The 18,000-nt window shown below is 43.6% G+C and overlaps 2 protein-coding genes across 24 annotated transcripts in view; one reads left to right on the forward strand and one right to left on the reverse strand.

Moving 5' to 3' along the window:
• AMDHD1 (amidohydrolase domain containing 1) overlaps positions 1 to 394 on the reverse strand; it is a 42,270-nt gene extending 41,876 nt beyond the window's left edge. Inside the window, exon 1 of the mRNA XM_084957579.1 lies at positions 109 to 394. Coding sequence (XP_084813705.1) covers positions 109 to 225 — 117 coding nt within the window. The 5' untranslated portion in view covers positions 226 to 394. The remainder of the gene's footprint in view (positions 1 to 108) is intronic.
• CCDC38 (coiled-coil domain containing 38) overlaps positions 1 to 18,000 on the forward strand; it is a 47,025-nt gene that overhangs the window by 24,418 nt on the left and 4,607 nt on the right. For 10 of the 23 annotated variants that reach the window (XM_021092738.2, XM_021092735.2, XM_084957560.1 and 7 more), the window contains 7 exons: positions 2,743 to 2,900; positions 5,299 to 5,388; positions 7,465 to 7,522; positions 9,310 to 9,379; positions 10,986 to 11,137; positions 12,434 to 12,569; positions 17,202 to 17,407. In XM_021092738.2, the coding sequence (XP_020948397.2) occupies positions 2,743 to 2,900; positions 5,299 to 5,388; positions 7,465 to 7,522; positions 9,310 to 9,379; positions 10,986 to 11,137; positions 12,434 to 12,569; positions 17,202 to 17,407 (870 nt within the window). Of the gene's footprint in view, positions 1 to 2,742; positions 2,901 to 5,298; positions 5,389 to 7,464; positions 7,523 to 9,309; positions 9,380 to 10,985; positions 11,138 to 12,433; positions 12,570 to 16,333; positions 16,517 to 17,201; positions 17,408 to 18,000 lie in introns of all 23 variants that reach the window. The other 13 variants (XM_084957544.1, XM_084957553.1, XM_084957555.1 and 10 more) reach the window with 5 other exon arrangements.

An 18,000-nucleotide genomic window follows, 5' to 3' on the forward strand; every position in this document is an offset into this window, starting at 1 on the left:
CTCTGAACCCGAAATCTACATCTCTTCTGCAAATTCGAATCGTGGTATAAAGACCCCATTTGGTTTCACTGCCGAAAAGCTTACAAAAGACATTAGAAAAACTTGTACCTGCTTTCTCCGAGGAAAAGCGATGACCACAGGGCAAGGCAGAGCTGGTGGGAGGACAGCCAAGGGGTCTCCGTGGGGGAGTCCCTCCTCTGGAGGAAAACCAGCCCTCCGTGACATGGGGGCTCTGCCCTTAGCTGAGCAGGCTTCCTGCACCCATGTGCTCAAAGTCCTTTACTTCCTGGCCAGCAAAAACATGGAAGAGTCCGGAACAACTGCCGTTAGCAAATGCCTGCCGCCTCTTCCCAGCTTCCACAGATGAGGCCTGTTGTGAGTCTTCGCAGGGACTGGAGGCCTGCGGGAGGCTGCACTGCTGGCTGCACCTGGAAAACCCTCGCGTTCGTGGGAGGTGGAGCCCATCACCAGGGCTGGCCAATCTGCGGCTCGGAGCCCACGTTATTCCTTTGTAGGAAGCACCTGAGCACACTCGCGTCTTGCCCCCTCAACTACTTTCCACCTCAGTGTTCTGAGGAGTTAGCTGGCCCCTCTGAAAATGGGCATTTGGAAAGAATGTGCTAGCAAGCAACTCCTAAGTCAAAGGCTTAGTCAGTACCTCAGGCGTCAAACCCAAGACCTGCGCATATAGTCTATGGGCTGCAGACCTCTAGAAAATGGCCTTCCTTCACTCCTGCAAGTAGCAGAGGGAACTTAAACAGCCTCAAAAGGTATGAGAGAGAAAGCAAGAATCTTACGGCTTAGGAACCCATTGCATCTCCTAGTTTGGTTTCTGGAAAGAAGCAAGCGAATGCAGTAGCGACTATTCACAGCTTGGCTGTGGGAATTCCCTGGAGAAGCCACTGAGGAATCAGATGCCTGGCGTGGATGTGAGGGTCCCTTAGGGGGGACACGGAAACGCTTTCCATCACAGGTGACTGCCAAGAACCGCGGCCTGAAAATCACACGTGCTACCTGCTGCCAAGGGATCTGTCCCGGCAATTCCAAGACTGTAGCCAATTTGGCCCGAGGCTCCTGATGGAGAGTTTTCCCCCACGTGCTGGTGGCAGGCGCCAGCTCGGAAAACTTAGCCGATAAGGAGGGTGGAAGAGGTGACTGCGTCACATGGGAGAAAGTGAAATGAGGATGCTGTCTTAGGCTCAGAGCTGAGCAGGAGAGAGGAGTTCAGGAAGCTCTGGATTAAAATGCCCAAGCACTCACTTCCTTTCTGAGCGGGTTGGGGTTTGCTCTTCTTAGTAGATGGCCCAAAACCTTTCACCTCCCCCGTGGAGATGACAGACATCTGGGCAATTTCCAGGTAGAAACCATTCGGCCCAAGGCCTCCATGTGGCCCACGGCCCACAGCATCACCACCACCACTTGTTTCTCTGGGCGAATTTTCCTTTTGAATATACATACATATGCATGTCCATATATATATGCACACTTAAAAGCAACTCAATGCTAACGCCCTGCTAGTCTGGTTCATACCAATGAGGGTTAAAATTCTCAAGGAGAAAAAACCAAAATGTGTCCAGCTGTATAGACGGCCTTTCACCCAAGCACATGTTATGTCCTTCTGGGGTGGAGGGTGTGCCTGCTTTACACGCCCTCCTTTCTCCTTTCCCCTCTCCCCCCAACAAGGTGCTCAGGGCTGGTTCCATTAAGAACACCCACCTGTCTCAATACGTTCAGGCGGTCATATCAGGCATAGGTGTGGAAAACACCCACAGCCCCGTAAGGCAACGTGTCTTGCAGGGAGCAATGTCTTATCTCCTGAGTCAGAAGGCCCTCGTTAATGGCTGGTGTCATGAAGCTTTGCTGCAGTCATCCAAAATCCAAGCCCCATCAGCCAGTCCTAACAAATAAAACAGACGTAGACAAACAACAGAATCCAGAGACCTGAGACTCTCACCTCATCCTTTGAGGCCCTCAGCTGCCAGAAGCTTTTACATTTGTCTCCCTCGGGGTGGGACTCCAACCCAGCCCGTCTCCCCAGGGTAGGCCTCTAACCCACAATGCTGATTATTAGACAGGACAAGTGCATTTTAACAAGATTACTTACCCAAAAGATGTTGGATCCAGGAGCTGCTGCTTTTCTCACAAGGGAAGGTAGCACCAAGGAGCCTGAAGCGCCAGGGAGGCAGGAAGCTGACAGGTCACCCTCCACACTGACTCAGTCTAGGTGGCCACTCTGGGTCGGCGGCAAAGGCACATGCTGTGCTGGGGGCTACGGCGCCTCAGGCAGGCGGTCATAAGACCTATGTCCCTTCGTGGTCACCAAAATTATTTCCAATTATTATTGAAAGGTCAACCAGCAGGAAGCCAGGCAAGGCTCTCAAATCTGTCTCCTTGCCTGCCGACTTCTCAACAAAGCCCTTTCTTTCTCAGAAGCCAGTGCCATGGTGTTGGCATCTATGCACTTTGGGCAGTGAGAGTCCTTGCCCGGTAACAGGATCATCCGTCTATTCCAGGTGTGCGTATCCCTGGGCATTTTTATTCAAAAAATATTCCTACGGGTTTCTTGTGTCTCATCTCATAGCTTATTAAAGCCCATGTTTTTATGGCCGTATTTACAATATTTGTTTCGCAAATTATTATTCAAATACATGATGAAGAGAATGAATTCTGTAAGACCTTTTTAGAAAAAGAACATGCTTTCACACAGGTATATCTAATTATATCTTTATTTCTTTTGAGCAGTGAAATAGCAAAGACAGAATTCCTTCTTAGAGAGTACATGAAATATGGATTTTTTCTGCTGAAATTGTCTCCAAAACAATGGCAAATCCAGCAAGCAATGAAAAGGGTGTCAAAGAGTAAAGAAAATGTGAATGCCATGCTTCCAAGTATAATAACAAGTAAGTTCCATAGTCTGAATTTCAGTTAAGTAAACATCCCTAATTCTGGAGTTCCCGTTGTGGCGCAGCGGAAACAAATCCGACTAGGAACCAAGGGGTTGAGGGTTCGATCCCTGGCCTCACTCAGTGGGTTAAGGATCCGGCGTTGCCGTGAGCTGTGGTGTAGGTCACAGACACAGCTCGGATCTGGTGTTGCTGTGGCTCTGGCATAGGCCAGCAGCTGTAGCTCCGATTAGACCCCTAGCCTGGGAACCTCCATATGCCACAGGTGTGGCCCTCAAAGGACAAAAAATAAATAAATAAATAATCTCTAATTCTAAAATACTCTGCTTCCATAATTTGTATTTTTATTAAATAGAATTTTTATTTTTATTTTTTTATGGCCACACCCAAGGCATATGGAAGTTCCCAGGTCAGTGATGGAATCTGAGCTGCAGCTGTGACCCTCACCACAGCCGTGGCAATGCCAGAGCCTTAACCCACTGCTCTGGGCCAGGGTTCAAATCAGCACCTCCACAGGGACCCGAGCCACTTCAGCTGGATATTCAGCCCACTGCACTACAGTGGGAACTCCTAGAATTTTTATTTTTAGCAGAATCTGAACAATCCCACTATCCCACTGTCTCTGACATAATATTATTGATTTGGAAACTCAGGTTAATTTCAGATACAAAGCAATATAAAGATATACATGGTGAAACACAAAATGTATGATTTGTAGATAATGATAGCATACCCTCAAACCTGTCCCCAATAAAAATCCTGAAAAACAACTTGACTTAAAGCATTCTATAAACAGACACAAAGTCAATTATACTTATTAACCTAACATATTAAGTTAAATAGATTGACTTTATTAATTAGAAAATACACAAGGAAAGGAAAACCAAGAAAACAACAGTATCAAGTGTGTGACCAGAAGATTTAACATATGCATCAGTTTTTAAAAATTCTATCAGAGCACAGCTGACTCACCGCATTGCGTTAATTCCTGAGGTACAGCATTGGGACCCAGTCACACATCAGACACACTCTTTTTCTCGCACTATCTTCCCTTAGGTTCTACCTTGAGACTGGATACAGTTTCCTGTGCTGTACAGGACACAGACATCATGCTTTGAGATAGGAGGATGGATTTTGTAAAGCTGCCAATTTTTCTGAAATTAACGTATAAGCTTTATGGAATTATAATTAAAACATTACCAAAAATGTGTCAGGGAGTTGGGTGCTGGGTTTGGGAGAACCTTGCACAATGACTCTGAGGTTCATGTAGAAAGATAAACAAATACTTCCAAAATAAGGTAATGGGGGTGTTGCTTATCCTTTAAGATGCTGTATAACATACTATCACAATCTCAGAAATTAAAACAGTGTGGTACTGGCCTTAGGAAGTCAGCTCGATGGTCCAGAAATAGATCCTATTAAACGTAAAACTTTCGTAAGTGATGAATGCAGGGTCACAAACAGAAGACTTACACTTTCAGCAACATGACGGTAACGAGGACCAGACACACTGTCTTGCCCGAAAAATACATGAAGGAACAGTTTTTGGTCATCGAACAACAGGGAGCAAAGCAAAGTCATCCCGAGAGAGGGGAAGTAAACAGTTGGGCCCAGTGCTGGCCTCGGTGCACGGCCTGAGAGCATTTCCAGGGTACAGCGTGGAGCGGGGTGCTCAGGGGCCCCCATGGATTGAAAGACAGAGCTGAGGGGAGGGAGGCCATGGGGGCTGGAGTTTCCAGAGATTAATGGAATGGAGGGGGCCACACCCAGAGAGGGTTCCTGAGCCTCTGGGTGAGAGCATGTGCACCCCCGAAATAGGCAAATTACATTAAGGAGAATCTTTTCTCCGGAGAGCCAGTCATTAAGCGCTTAGCAGCCCACCAGGGATGGCTGCCCTGCTGAGCTCCCTGCGGCCGCTCACTAAGCTGAGTGTGACTACATCAGGTCCTGGAAGGATCCAGCGCAGTGGTGACACTGGGTTAAACTCAACATGATGTTTGACAAGAGAGGAAACACATGGAAAGGAAACCTGGGAAGCATCTGCATCTAGCAGCTTACGATTTGGGGCTCCTAGACTTGTCATCGAACTAGAGGCTGCTCACACAGCAGCAAGTGTCGGTCCAGAGGACTGAATGGCGAACACTGGGATTTGAGAGGTCCTGACAGACTGAGGTGGGAAAGAGACCTCCTCAGGGCCTCTCGGTCTGTTTCCATCCATCCTGTGTGCTCCAGGGACCAGCCCTGGCCATCTGCATAATATGTTTGCTGGTTACCATGAACCCACCTTGCATTTCTGTCCCTGAAAGTTTTCATAACAACTCTACCTTCACCCCGAAAGAAAGCTCTCATTCTCAGAAGTGTTCCCTGCCCCCGACTCCTTTATTTTCCACTCTAGAATTAAGTGCAAGGAGAAAAGAGGGCAGCATGGAAGAGTCCAGGGGGACATCATTTTCAGAAGACTCTTCTCTGGGAAGAGGCAGCCAAGGTAATACTGGAAATGGGGGACTTCACTCCCCAAAGTAAAGCCAGAGAAGGTGCCCATCTCGAAGGGAAGACCCAAGACCTATAAGCCAACCTGGAAAACAGAGGGTCCACGTCACCCTTCATCTTGTGCAGCTAGGGGTTCGATTCCTCACTTCCTTGACATAATTATACAACTCAGAGAGATAGGTGAATGGACCAAATAGGCAGAGAAGTCAGGGCAGAGGACCTGGTTGTCCCTAGCTGGCAGGAACACTCCTGGCTGGACGTCCTCCTTCCTCTGGTTCAGGCCTGCCTTCGGGGGTGACGGACCCATTCCCAGGCCCCAAGAACTGGGTCAGTGGCAACCAGGTGACTGCCATTGTCCAGTGACACCGAGGAAGCTCTGCCATGCCCATAATCAACTCTGAACCCCTTCAACCTGCCCTGCCCTGTAGTCATTCCGAGTCTGTGACACACCCCCACCCCATGCAGGCTGACTTCTGGGAACTCCTTTTCTCCTTTATCCTGCTGTAAACCATTTGAGGCATTTCGTGGTGGGGGGGAAGCTCAACAGTGCAATTTTCCTGCCCAAACAACCCTGGTATAAGTACACTTGGCCAGCTGATTGAGAAAGTGAATTCCTTCGGATGATGAGGCCACATTGGACCCAAATTAAGACACATTACTTTGCTTGTTAGAGCATCTGGAGTAGGGTGTGGGGGAGAGACAGGGAGTAGGTGGTGGGAACAGTGTTCTCTTTAACATCTTGAATATAGAAGTCAGTTAGCTTAAATAACATCCCGTAACAAGAGACTTTTTAGGAACATGTGTTCCAGTATCAGCTTGAGAGCTAAGATGTTGATTGACGGTGGTGGTGGAATATATTGGTTCGTCATCATTTTCTTTCCTTCCTTCTCCCACTCACCAAATAGTAAGTGGAGGCATCCAATGGTATCAGGTAATTTTCAAGACTCTTGAGTACACAAAGATGAACAGGACATAGTTCTGCAGCCTGGAACCACACAACACAATCCAATGGGACCAGTGATAGAGCAGTGGTGGCGAGGGCCCTGGGGGCAAAAGCCAAAAGTACAATCTCTGCCTGAGGCATTTAGCAGAGTCTTTAAGAGAAGGTCACATTTGAGCTGGGTTTTGAAGAATAAGTAGGAGCTTGCCAGGTAGGAAGTGGGGAAAGTGAGGCCAGCCGTGGTTTTAAGACAGAATAGCAGAAAGGGTGACCAGAAGTCACATGAGGAAGCATGACCTGCAGGGATTTGGGGGCCGGTGGATGCCAAGATTCAAGACTGCTTTTACCCTCTTCTCACTGTCAGACCAGGGTCAGGCCCAGACATTGGTGTGGGAGAACAAGTGCAGACAGGTGGCAGGGGAATGAGTATGTGGGTGACTTGTCTGGGACTATGGTAGCTCTCCCCACAAGATGTAATGATTGAAGTTCATCATTTTTGTTTTATACCTTGATTTTTTTTTTAAATCTGTGATTAGAAATATGCGTGAGCTGCTGTGGTGACAACACCAGATCCTTAACCCACTGCACCACAAGGGAACTCCAGAACCGTGATTGATATTTCACAATTTATGACCCTGACGTGTAAGCTTTAACAGTTGTGCCATGTTTCTGACAACAAGCACCCCCCAAAAAAAAGACAGTGCCTTTGATTTGATTCTTTTTTCAATTACTCTGTGAATTTTATTAATTTATAGGTGTACAGCAATCATCACAACCAAATCTTACAGCATGTCCATCCCAAACCCTCAGTGCATCCCCCCACCTCCCAACCTGTCTCATTTGGAAACCATAAGTTTTTCAAAGTCTGTGAGTCAGTATCTGTTCTGCAAAGTTCATTGTGTCCTTTGATCTTATTCTTATGTTTAGAACCTAGTTTCAGTAGAATAGAAGAACTCTGTTTGCTATATAATTATTATTCTAATAATTATTTTTAAAAAGTGAAGGGCATATGGCTGCAGAAAAAATGAATATTGCATACCCAACAACAAGGACTCATTTCTAATTGCATGTCATTTCTCTTCACCTCCACCATCACCGATGACACGGGCTTCGCCTGGACACTGTGAACAGGAAAACCACGCAAGAGGACCACTCTCACTCTGGAGAATAAGAAATCGTCCTTATCAAAGTACAGTACATACTTGATCAGCTCTCTTGGAAACAATGTTTTTTGGGCAAATATCTCTTTTAGCCTTTCCTCAACATGCATACCACGTCTCCACACCCACCTTAGTGGATGCCAGAGGGTGTGGTTGCCATTTCTGTGTGCTCCTGAGGGGGCTGAGCTCTCACAGGCCTCCCCGAATCCTTTGATGAGGGCCTGTAACTGCTCCTGGCAAGAAGTGCCTGCGCCCTGCATCTTGGGGCCTTGCCTGTGGGAATCCACCACCCAGTTGTTTATGACCTACTCTGCTGATTGATGCTAAGGAAGCAGGTACTTGCACAACTCCACTCTTAGCAAGGAAGTACAAGAAAGAGATGAGTTCAGCAAAGATTGGCTGGTTTTCCAAAGAAGTGAAAGAGGCGTGAGAATCCAGAAACACACGCTCTCAAGGATTATAAAAGCCAACTACTTCTGGATCCCACGTAGTAAGATTATTTGAGAAACAAAGGCCCTTTCTGACTCAGACTTACTGGCAAAGATCCGATTGAGACATGATTTTCCCATCCATGTCTCTTCTGTCTGATACTCGAGAGAGAGCCACTTAAGAGAGAAGCAAGAGTGAGGAAGCAAATAAACATGTCTAGGAAAAAATCTGAGGTGGGAACGTCTGCTCGAGGAATTGTTGAGAAGCAAAGACAAAAGCTGTCTAAGTTTTAGGGATTGCCAAAGAAAAAACGAGCCTAGATTTAAAGGCCTTTGTCAGTTAGAATCTTGCTGCAATAGGACTGCAAAGGCTTTTGCCTGTGCTCTAAATCCAGGGGCCCTTCTGTGGCATTTGGGAGTCACTATTTTGTTGTGTTTTTAATTTTTCATTTTGGGATAATTGTAGACTCACATGCAATTCTAAGAAAAAATACAGTGAGGTCCCACTACCCTTTACCCAGTTTCCCCCAATGGTAACACCTGGCAAAACTGTAGTATAAACACAGTATCACAACCAGGATGCTGACAAGAGAGGCAAGAGACAATCAAACACAGGATTCTTCATGTTGTCCCTACTAAGGTCACATCCGCTTCCCTTTACCCACCTCCCCCCAACTCTGGCAACCATTGCTCTGTTCTCCATTTCTGTGACTTTTGGCACTTCAAGAATTTTATATAGGAGTTCCCGTTGTGGCTCAGTGGTTAACAAATCCAACTAGGATCCATGAGATTGCAGGTTCGATCCCTGGCCTCGCTCAGTGGGTTAAGGATCCAGCGTAGCTGTGAGCTGTGGTATAGGTCACAGATGCGGCTCAGATCCCGAGTTGCTGTGGCTGTGGTGTAGGCTGGCAGCTGCAGCTCTGATTGGATCCCTGGCCTGGGAACCTCCATATGCCACGGGTGTGGCCCTAGAAAGACAAAAAAAAAAAAAAAAAAAAAAGAATTTTATATAAATGGAACCATACAGTATGTAACCTTTTGGGATTTGGATATTTTTCATAATTAGATGTGGCTCGGATCCCAAATTGCTGCGGTTGTGGTGTAGGCCGGCCTAGCTTGGGAACTTCCATAGGCCACACCTGCAGCCCTAAAAAGCAAAAAAGCAAAAAGATTTACCTTCCTTTATAGATGCACCTCAAATAATTGCTGTCATGTGGCGCAGCCCTTCCTTGTGGTCAGGGATTCCTGCAATCAGCAGTTCCCTAAGAGGCTATACAGCTGTTTGAAAATACAGTTAGGTTCCAAAGACAATTTAGAAATGTAAGTCAATCTGTTGACAGAAAATGGCGCAGAAATCAGGCATTTTCTTTTTCTTTATTCTTTTACAGCCGAGCTGAAAGTATCAGTTCAGAAGACAGTTTGGACTTCCTTTTAGATGATGATATGGACTACGATCTGGTAATCAGATTTCTCCCTTTCTTTCCTTCTTTCCTTGCTGACCTAGTAACCAGACAGCTTTTCCTTCCTTCCTCCCCCCCGTTTTTTTCCTTTTTACAGCCGCACCTGTAGCATATGGATGTTCCGGGGCCAGGGGTTGAAGCGCCTACACCACAGCCACAGCAGCCCTGGATCTGTGACCTACGCAGTAGCTTGTGGCAATGCCAGATCCTTAACCAACTGAGCGAGTGAGGCCAGGCGTTGAACCCGCATCCTCACAAAGACAACATCGGCTCCTTAATCTGCTGAGCCACAGTGGGAACTCGAATAACTTTCTTGACTTACTGTGTTTGATGAAAAGTATAGATGCTCATTTCTTACTCTGAAATTAGAATGTCCTATTCCAAATATTCCAGAATTTCCCAGAAGAAAGTATGATTGTGATACTGTCCTCCAGTTATTTATAATACGTAGTTCATCTCTGTCATCATTTTATGAAAAAGTCATCAGACATTTTATAAGAAGGTAACAATTTAGGGGAGATCTTGAACAACAGTCTTCCTGGAAAATACATTTTCTGATTTCTTATCATCTTACTGCAGCTTGAGACGTACTGGATAGCTGGACTGTGAGATAAATTGACCTTCGACAAAACAGCCCTTTAGGGCTAAAGACTGACTTTGAGCTAATCCCACCCTAAATACAACTGCAAAACTCAAAAGGAACGAAAAAAACACATAAGAATACCATCCACATATTATCTAGCATACCTTACCCAAGTCATCGTCTTCTTTTACGATGGAAAAAAACCACAATCATTTTTAATGATCTCTAGATTTTTCAACTTGAAAAACTGAAACTCTGCTCCCACTGAACAACTCCCCTATGCCCACAGCCTCGAGCCCCTGGCATCCACTGTTCTACTTTCTGTTTCTGAGAGTTTGACTACATTAGATACCTCATAAACGTGGAATTATGCCACACGCCTTTTTGTAACTGGCTTAGTTTGCTTCATCTCATGTCCTCTGGGTTCATCCATGTTGTCACATATGACAAGATCTCCTTTTTTAAGGCTGAATGGATATAACACACTTTTCTTTATCCATCCAGCCACTGATGGACATTCTGACTGCTTCCACCTCTTGGCTATATAGCAAAAAAGATGAACATGGGTGTGCAAATATCCAAGACACTTTTCTAAAAATTGTATTTACTTAGTAATACAAACTTAACATTTTGGGAAACAGAACATCCTTAAAATGTGGGCAGAAAACGACCCCCACTTATCCTCCTGTCTTTCTCATTCTTGGATTCTTTCTCCTCTACATTTCCCCTAGACCCACCTTTCCCTTTTTCCTCTTCTGCTCCATCCCTTCTTTCTTCTCTTTTCCTCACCCTCTTCTTCTTTTTCCCCTTCTCTGGTAGCCTTCATCTTCCCCCAACACCCAAAATGTTCTCTTCCTGAAGGCCATCTGTCACGTGGCAAGAGGCTCCTTGGTCACTCTCTGCCCACGTCTCCCTCACAAATGGCACAGTATTCCTTTACCCTGTGTTTTCCTAGCTAAGTCACATGTACCTAAGCAGCCTATTTTAAAGTGAATTATATTCTTCAATATTGACTGACTAGGAGCCAGAACTTTATTTCAAAGAACCAGAAGAGTTACTCCAAGTCCTCACAGAGCTGGAAGAGCAGAATCTTACTTTGGTACAATATTCCCAAGATGTAGACGAAAATCTTGAAGATGTAAATAAAAGAGAAAGACTTATACAAGATAAAATGTAAGTCATTAAAAACAAATAGACTTATTCTATTACCTATTTCTAACCAGAGATGGAGTCTGACTCATTTATGTATGGCCCTTTCTTGTGGTCTCTCTGGATTTAGGAAGGGATTTTTATTCATAATAGTTTACACTGCAGAGGGTAAAAGGTAGAAGTTGTATTTACACAGAAAAGACTGGCTTTAGTTTAGCTTTCGTCACTACTTCCTTTCACTTGTCAAAATATTTTCTAGCTAGCAAAAATAAAAGACAATTTAAAAGATTTAAAATAATTGAAATGTCACCTACTGCAGTAATTTTTGTTCAATGCAGTTTTTATGCTGTCATCTGGCTAATCAAATCATGCTTTGGATGATACTGCTAAAAACCACATTTTCCTTAGCTGTGACTCTGGGCAAGTTTCTTTGTAATGTACATATTATATCATTTTATACTGGACATATCAATCCAGCAGAGCTATTATAAAGAGTTTCTGTTGGAAAGGAGGCTGGATTTGATGACTCAGAAAACTCCTTCCTACTCTAAAATTGTATATTATTAAGATTTTGGAAAATAGCTTAAAGTTGGAGAAAATAGATCTTTATACCTACTCATCATAAAAAGGTGTAAAACCTTTGGGGAAGAGTTTTCTGGACCAGAAGATGGCAACCTTTTAAAACAGTAAGTCAAACTACATTGAACTTTGGAACAACTTCACTTGTTCAGAAGTTAAGAACCTAAAAAGCATAATCTTATAGCCACCCACTGGACTACTAGATCCTGGAAATCCTTACCTCCTCTCTCCCAGTCCTGGGTGCATTGTGCCCACCCTGACAATATGATTTGGGGAGGGTGGGGAAGGTATGGTTGGGCAGGGAAAAGGGGATCTATGTCAGATTCTCTCTCTAGAAGATCTATATCCGAATCTCTAGGTGAGGAGTCAGGAGTCTCTACTCTTCCTAGTGGCTCCCCAGATAGTCTGGTCATCAGCCAGGTTTGAGAACAGTGACATAACAGGTCACAGCACAACTAGGGGTCCTGACACCTCAGCTCTGCTGCTCTGTTGTATTTGGGGGACTAGGGGAACCATAAAAGTAGGAGGGGTGAGAAAATATTTCCTGATGAAAATGCTTTTGTGCATTTATTTTTCTCATTTAGCTGCAGAGTTGTGTGTACTCTGTCAGTGTCTCTAACCTGGGCATGCTAGACTTAAGATGTTGACACATGACCTGGAGGGAATGTTGAAGCTCCTGACTGAAGGTTTATTTTACTAAACCACAAATTTACAGACAAAGGTCTCTTTCTTTTGCAATAGAAATAGCAGCATAGAGTTTCTTTTGGAGCACAAAGAAATGCTTAAGGCCAGCTGTCTAAGAGAAGAGGAAAAAGCAGCAGAACTGGAATTAAGGTCCAGGCTATTTAGTTTTGGAGAATTTAATTCAGATACTCAGGTAATCACTCTTTGCCTACACTAATTTTATTTTGTTTGGCTCATGATAATAATTTGCATTCCCTGTTTACTGGGGAAAAAAACCACACAAGTTCCAGGTTGATTACAGGGGCAGAAAACCAGCTTGGAATTACCCTCTCAATATGTAACAGCTAACTTACATAGAAGATAGAAAGCACTCAAACTGGCACTGGAGTCCTCTTAAAATGTTACAAAGTATAATGCCAAGATTCTCCCCTATATATACTTCTTTTTGGCTTTCTTTTTTTTTTTTTTTTGCTTTTTTAAAGGACTGCACCCACAGCATATGGAGATTCCCAGGCCAGGGTCCAATCAGAGCTACAGCTGCCAGCCTACACCACAGCCACAGCAATGCAGGATCCAAGCCACGTCTGCAACCTATACAACAGCTCACGACAATGCCACCCGCTGAGTGAAGCCAGGGATCAAACCCACAACCTCATAGTTCCTAGTTGGATTCGTTTCCACTGCACCACTGACAGGACTCCCCATATATATATATATATATATATATATGTATTTCTTTTAGTCAGTATACCTATTACTACACATATGGAATTGTTCACTGCCTGTAGTCATTTTGGTATTAACTTGAGAAGTAAAATAACAAACGAAGCACTGAAACAGCACTGGATAGAACATCTTCCCAGACCGAGCCTGTAAGAGGTTGTGGCCTCTTGGGGGCCTGCACAGATCCATCACCAGAGCCCCTGTGCCATGGGCGGGCATGCTCATCTAATTCACACGCTGATCTCTCAGCTGGCTGTCAACTCCAGGGCAGGGATTGTCTTACCCTTTCTAGTTAGCTGAGTTTAGTGTCCTTATAAAGTAGGTGCTCAATAAATGTTTGTTGAATGAATGATTCGGCTAGTTTTAAGCCCAAACTCCAGCTAACACTGGTTTCCTTGTAAATCCCAAATAAAAATTCAAAACTCATATGTGAGGCTAATATCGCATTTATGGTTATGAACTTAATTTTCAAACAGAGGTAGGTTTAGAACTCTATCAGAAGATGGAGGTGGGCAGGGTTACAAAAAGCAAAATTGTTTCTGGCTCCTTCCTAATACACCTTTCTTAGGTGGGACAGCACCTCAAGTTAGGAGGGGAGGGGTCATATACGGTAGAGCAGGAGCTGTGATGACACCCACCTTTCAGTTCCTCAAAGCTGTTTTTTTTTAACCAGGTTTTTAAAAAATTGTGGTAAAACATACAGAAAATTTACCATTTAATATTTAAAGTGACCATTTTAGTGGCATTAAGTACACCTGCAATAGTGCATAACCATCATCACTATCTATTTCCAGAACCTTTTCATCATCCTAAATAAAAACCATCCCCATTATTCACCATTCTTTCATCTGTCAGCTTCTAGTAACCTCTGTCCTACTTTCCGTCTCTGTAAATTTGCTTATTTTGGGTACCTCGTTAATATCTGGCCTTCTTTCACTCAGCATGTTTTCAGGTTCATCCATGTTGCGGCATGGGTCAGAATTTCACTCCTTTTTATGCTTGAGTAGTAACAGTCCATTGTATTTTTACACCACACACTTTATCTATTCCTCTGTTTGTGGACATCTGGGTTGTTTCCACCCTTCAATTTGGTTTGAAGCTGATTAACATGAAAAATGTCAGGTAAATATTAGTGGTGTCTCTCCAAGCCCCTTTCATCCAAATTTAGGATTACCAAAAAAAAAGTGGCATTTCAACTTTGAGGCAACCAGATCCCTAAATGGAGAAGATAGAACTGATCTGAAAATTACTTTTTAAAAGACTACCTATGACATTTTGGTCACAACTGTGATATTGGCATTTGTATATTATACACTCTGGGAAAATGGGCTAATAACTCATAGTGTCTCCTAGAGACGGGAAATGCTGGGGCAGAGAAGAGGAAGCAGAACAGGAAAATTGATAGGAGAAAAGCATTCTTTTCTAAGAATTTTCCTGCTTACCCACTCACATTCTTTTCATACACTGAAATGTGCAAAACATAATCCTTTATCACTAAATAGGCATAGCTGTGCCCAATACTGACCTTCATAAATCACAGGTGTACTTTGGCGCTATAGCTAGAAAATGAAGATATTATTCTTTCAAAACTTCCACACTCTTAACTGTACTTAATTCCCTAAAAATATTTTTCCTTGATTCAATATTTTACTTTTAAAATACAATTTAAAATTCAACTATAACGTAACACTGGAAAGCGCACAAATCATCAGTTTCTCTCTCAAGGAATTTCCTCAAGGCGAACACACCACGTAGCACCCCCAGAAGCCTCCCACATGCCCCCTTCCCGTCTCTACCACATACCCAGGAAAACTGCTCTCCTGACTTCTCCCACCATCAGCTTGCATGTTCTTAAACTTCATGTACGTGGAAGCATGTGATACGCCTGCCTTGTCGGGTTTCTTTCTCTCCACATTATGTTCGTGAGAGTCATACGTGTTGTTTGTTCACTGAACATGAAATGGACTGTAGGCTTTCCACTGTTCAACCTGCAGAATGTCCTCACCTCTGGTTTTACTGTTCTTTGGCGCAGGGAGGCTGATCAGGATCAGTCGGGAGAGTTGTTTGGTCAGAGGAATGTGACATGGATTAGAATCACGGAATCCCTGAGCTGGAAGGGAGCTTAAAGCTCATTTAGACAGCTCCCTCTTTCCCGATCCAGTTTGGATACAACTATTCCCCCTCAACATGGCTCTGGCCGATCACTTCCCATTCACCGCTGAGGGCATCTAGAGGCCTGATCCAGTGGTCTGCCTTCCACCCACCACAGGCGCAAAGCAGCAGCTGCCCCCACTTCTCGCAGCCTCTCTTGGCGGCCCCTCCTCCGAGGTGTCCTGGGCTGAGCCCGCCATCTGGTGGCAGCTCCAGGGATGGGACTGACCCTTCTGTCACGGGCAGGCCTGTGCCTTGAGCTCCCTTCTCCTTGCCCTTCTGCTTAACTGGGCCAGGCCCTCAGTCTTTTTCATACATGAGTATTTTCTTTAACCTCATTCCCCAATCCTACTTCTTACACTGTTCTTAGCTCATTATCTTAAGACCCCTCCTTGTCTCCACCGCTCCTGTTTGACTGCAGGAACTTAAAAAGAAAACAAGACATCCGGAAAGGTAGCTGCCACGCATCTCTAAAGCTCTTTCTAAGCCTTCAAGAGGTCTCCTCCAAAAATTTCCATCAACTTCTAATCACGCACATATTAAGGATATTTTCTCAGAATATATTTGTAATGACTCACACTGCAGTATTTTTTTTCATATTGAATGTATATTTAGCCCCTTGATTAGTTAATGTTTCTTTTTCCTTTTATATTGCCTGTATATCTAAAGTTTCTAAAAGGAATGTGTTATAATAAGGAAAATAAACGTTATTTAGAGAAAAAAGCTTTATGGCAAATGGAACTTTCACTTTCCTTTTTCCTTTTATATTATTTTGTATTTCTCCAAATTTTCTAAAGGAAGCATGTTTTTAAATTTAAATAGAAAATACACGAAGTGTTACTTAGGAGAAAAAAAGTGGGGACTTTATAGTAAATAGGGCCATCAGAAAGCTTGTTAAAACTAGAAGGTGGGAAAGACAAGCTATTTGAAGTAAGTGATTGGTTAGAGATCTTGACTTGTAATTAAGTGCTAATGGCTCTGTAAGGAGCTTGTCGGGAGGGGTTTCCCATGGCTCTTGGAGCCACATCTGTCTTGAATGTTATTTGTCCTTGGCTTTATGGTGATTCTCATCTTCTTGAGCAGAAGCAGGCATGGGGGCAGGATGCTACCAGGACAGCGATTTACTTTGCCCAGCAGTTTATTGAGATCCTTTTATCTGCGAATACCCGGTACACACTGGAGAGAGAGAGTTTGCTTATGGTCCCGAAACATGTTACCTACAAGCTCAAGCATCTCTACCGACAGTTAAAACTGCGCAGTGCCCAGGTACAGGGATCAGCAAGGTTTGGCCTAAGCCTCTGCTTAGACTAGAAAACGGCTTCCCGATGCAGAGAATCGAACTCCTCAAAAAGGTTTTATAAGCCAGCCTAGGAATCTGTTTGCTTGTAACTTTTTTTTCCTGAGAGAATGTATTCATTTATTCAGCAAACATTTATTAAGTGCATACTTCTGTGCAAGGCACTGCTTTAGACAGAAGTGTAAATATAAGAAATTGCTCCTGCCTTCCGGGTGCTTACAGTCTAGAAGGGGAGATAAGGCATGAATGCAAATAACTATCATACAGAATTATAGTTTTAGCAATTAAGAGTAGTTAAGTGCAAAAAAGGGATTTAAATTGTTTATATTACTTATACCTGAATGGGAATCAGATACATAAAAACATTCAAACATAAAGACAGTCTGTCCTATTAAACTGCTTTCTATACCTAGACTGATTTAAAAAAGAATACAAGGCATTACCATAGTAATGATCTGACTATAAATTATGACATAAATTCACTGCTGCATTTTTCTCACTGTTCTACATTGTATTAAAACCTTTCTTTCAAAAAAGGAAATATTTAGTAGCACCTAAAAGCCCTCATTATAATATAGTAATTTTATATTTATTGAATGAACAAGCCAATAGCGATAAAATTTTATCTTTTCTGCTTTTTCTTCTCAATCTCAGGAAAAACTGATAGACTCTCTTAGTAAAAAAATTAATCAAGTATACAGAGTCTGCATTGGAGATGCTGAGGTTGGCAGCCTCAACCCAATTCAAAAGCTGGTGAAAGTAGAGTCTCGCCTGGTGGAACTGAGTGATCTCATTGAATCCATTCCCAAAGAAAATGTGGAAGCAATTGAGAGGATGAAACAGAAAGAACGACGGCAAAAGTACTGTCACTATCTTAAGATATAAATGTAGTGAAAGACTCAAGAAGCTGTTTTTGCTTGGATTCCACAAACTCTGAGCAAGTCTCTGTTATATGGCAAGTCTCTATTATATGCCATATATAGAGACCCAGTGGAACCAAATGCGGCCCTGCCCTGCTCACAGAGCTCTTATTTTAGTGTGGAGACACATTCATCAATATTCTTATGGGATGTGTCATTAGCAATGGTAGAATGAGCACTGTGAAGGAAAGAGTTTGCCAGGGGCAGATGCCAGTTTCGGATGGGCAAGGGGTCCTAGCCTGAAAGAGTGAATATTCAGAGCGAATATTCGCCATTTATATGAAAATTTTCAAAGAGCTGCCATGTGGAAGGAGAACAGTACTTGTGAAGGGCTCTCGATATAGAATTAAGGGCCCTTCGTTGGAAAACTACAGGGAGACTCAATCTGTGAAAGAGCCATTTCAAAGTCAGAGCCACGTACTGAGGGTTTCCTTGGTTCCTAACGGCCAGCACTTAGACACACAGCATTTAGTCATTGACTCCTTCATTCCTCAAGACAATTTTACGAAGAGCCTCACGCCCCAAGCACACAC

Source organism: Sus scrofa, chromosome 5 (genome assembly GCF_054392235.1).
Source record: "Sus scrofa isolate SSC_HxYL_T2T_F1_AM1 chromosome 5, Sscrofa_HxYL_maternal_Yorkshire_Landrace_v2.0, whole genome shotgun sequence".
Taxonomy (NCBI): Eukaryota; Metazoa; Chordata; class Mammalia; order Artiodactyla; family Suidae; genus Sus; species Sus scrofa.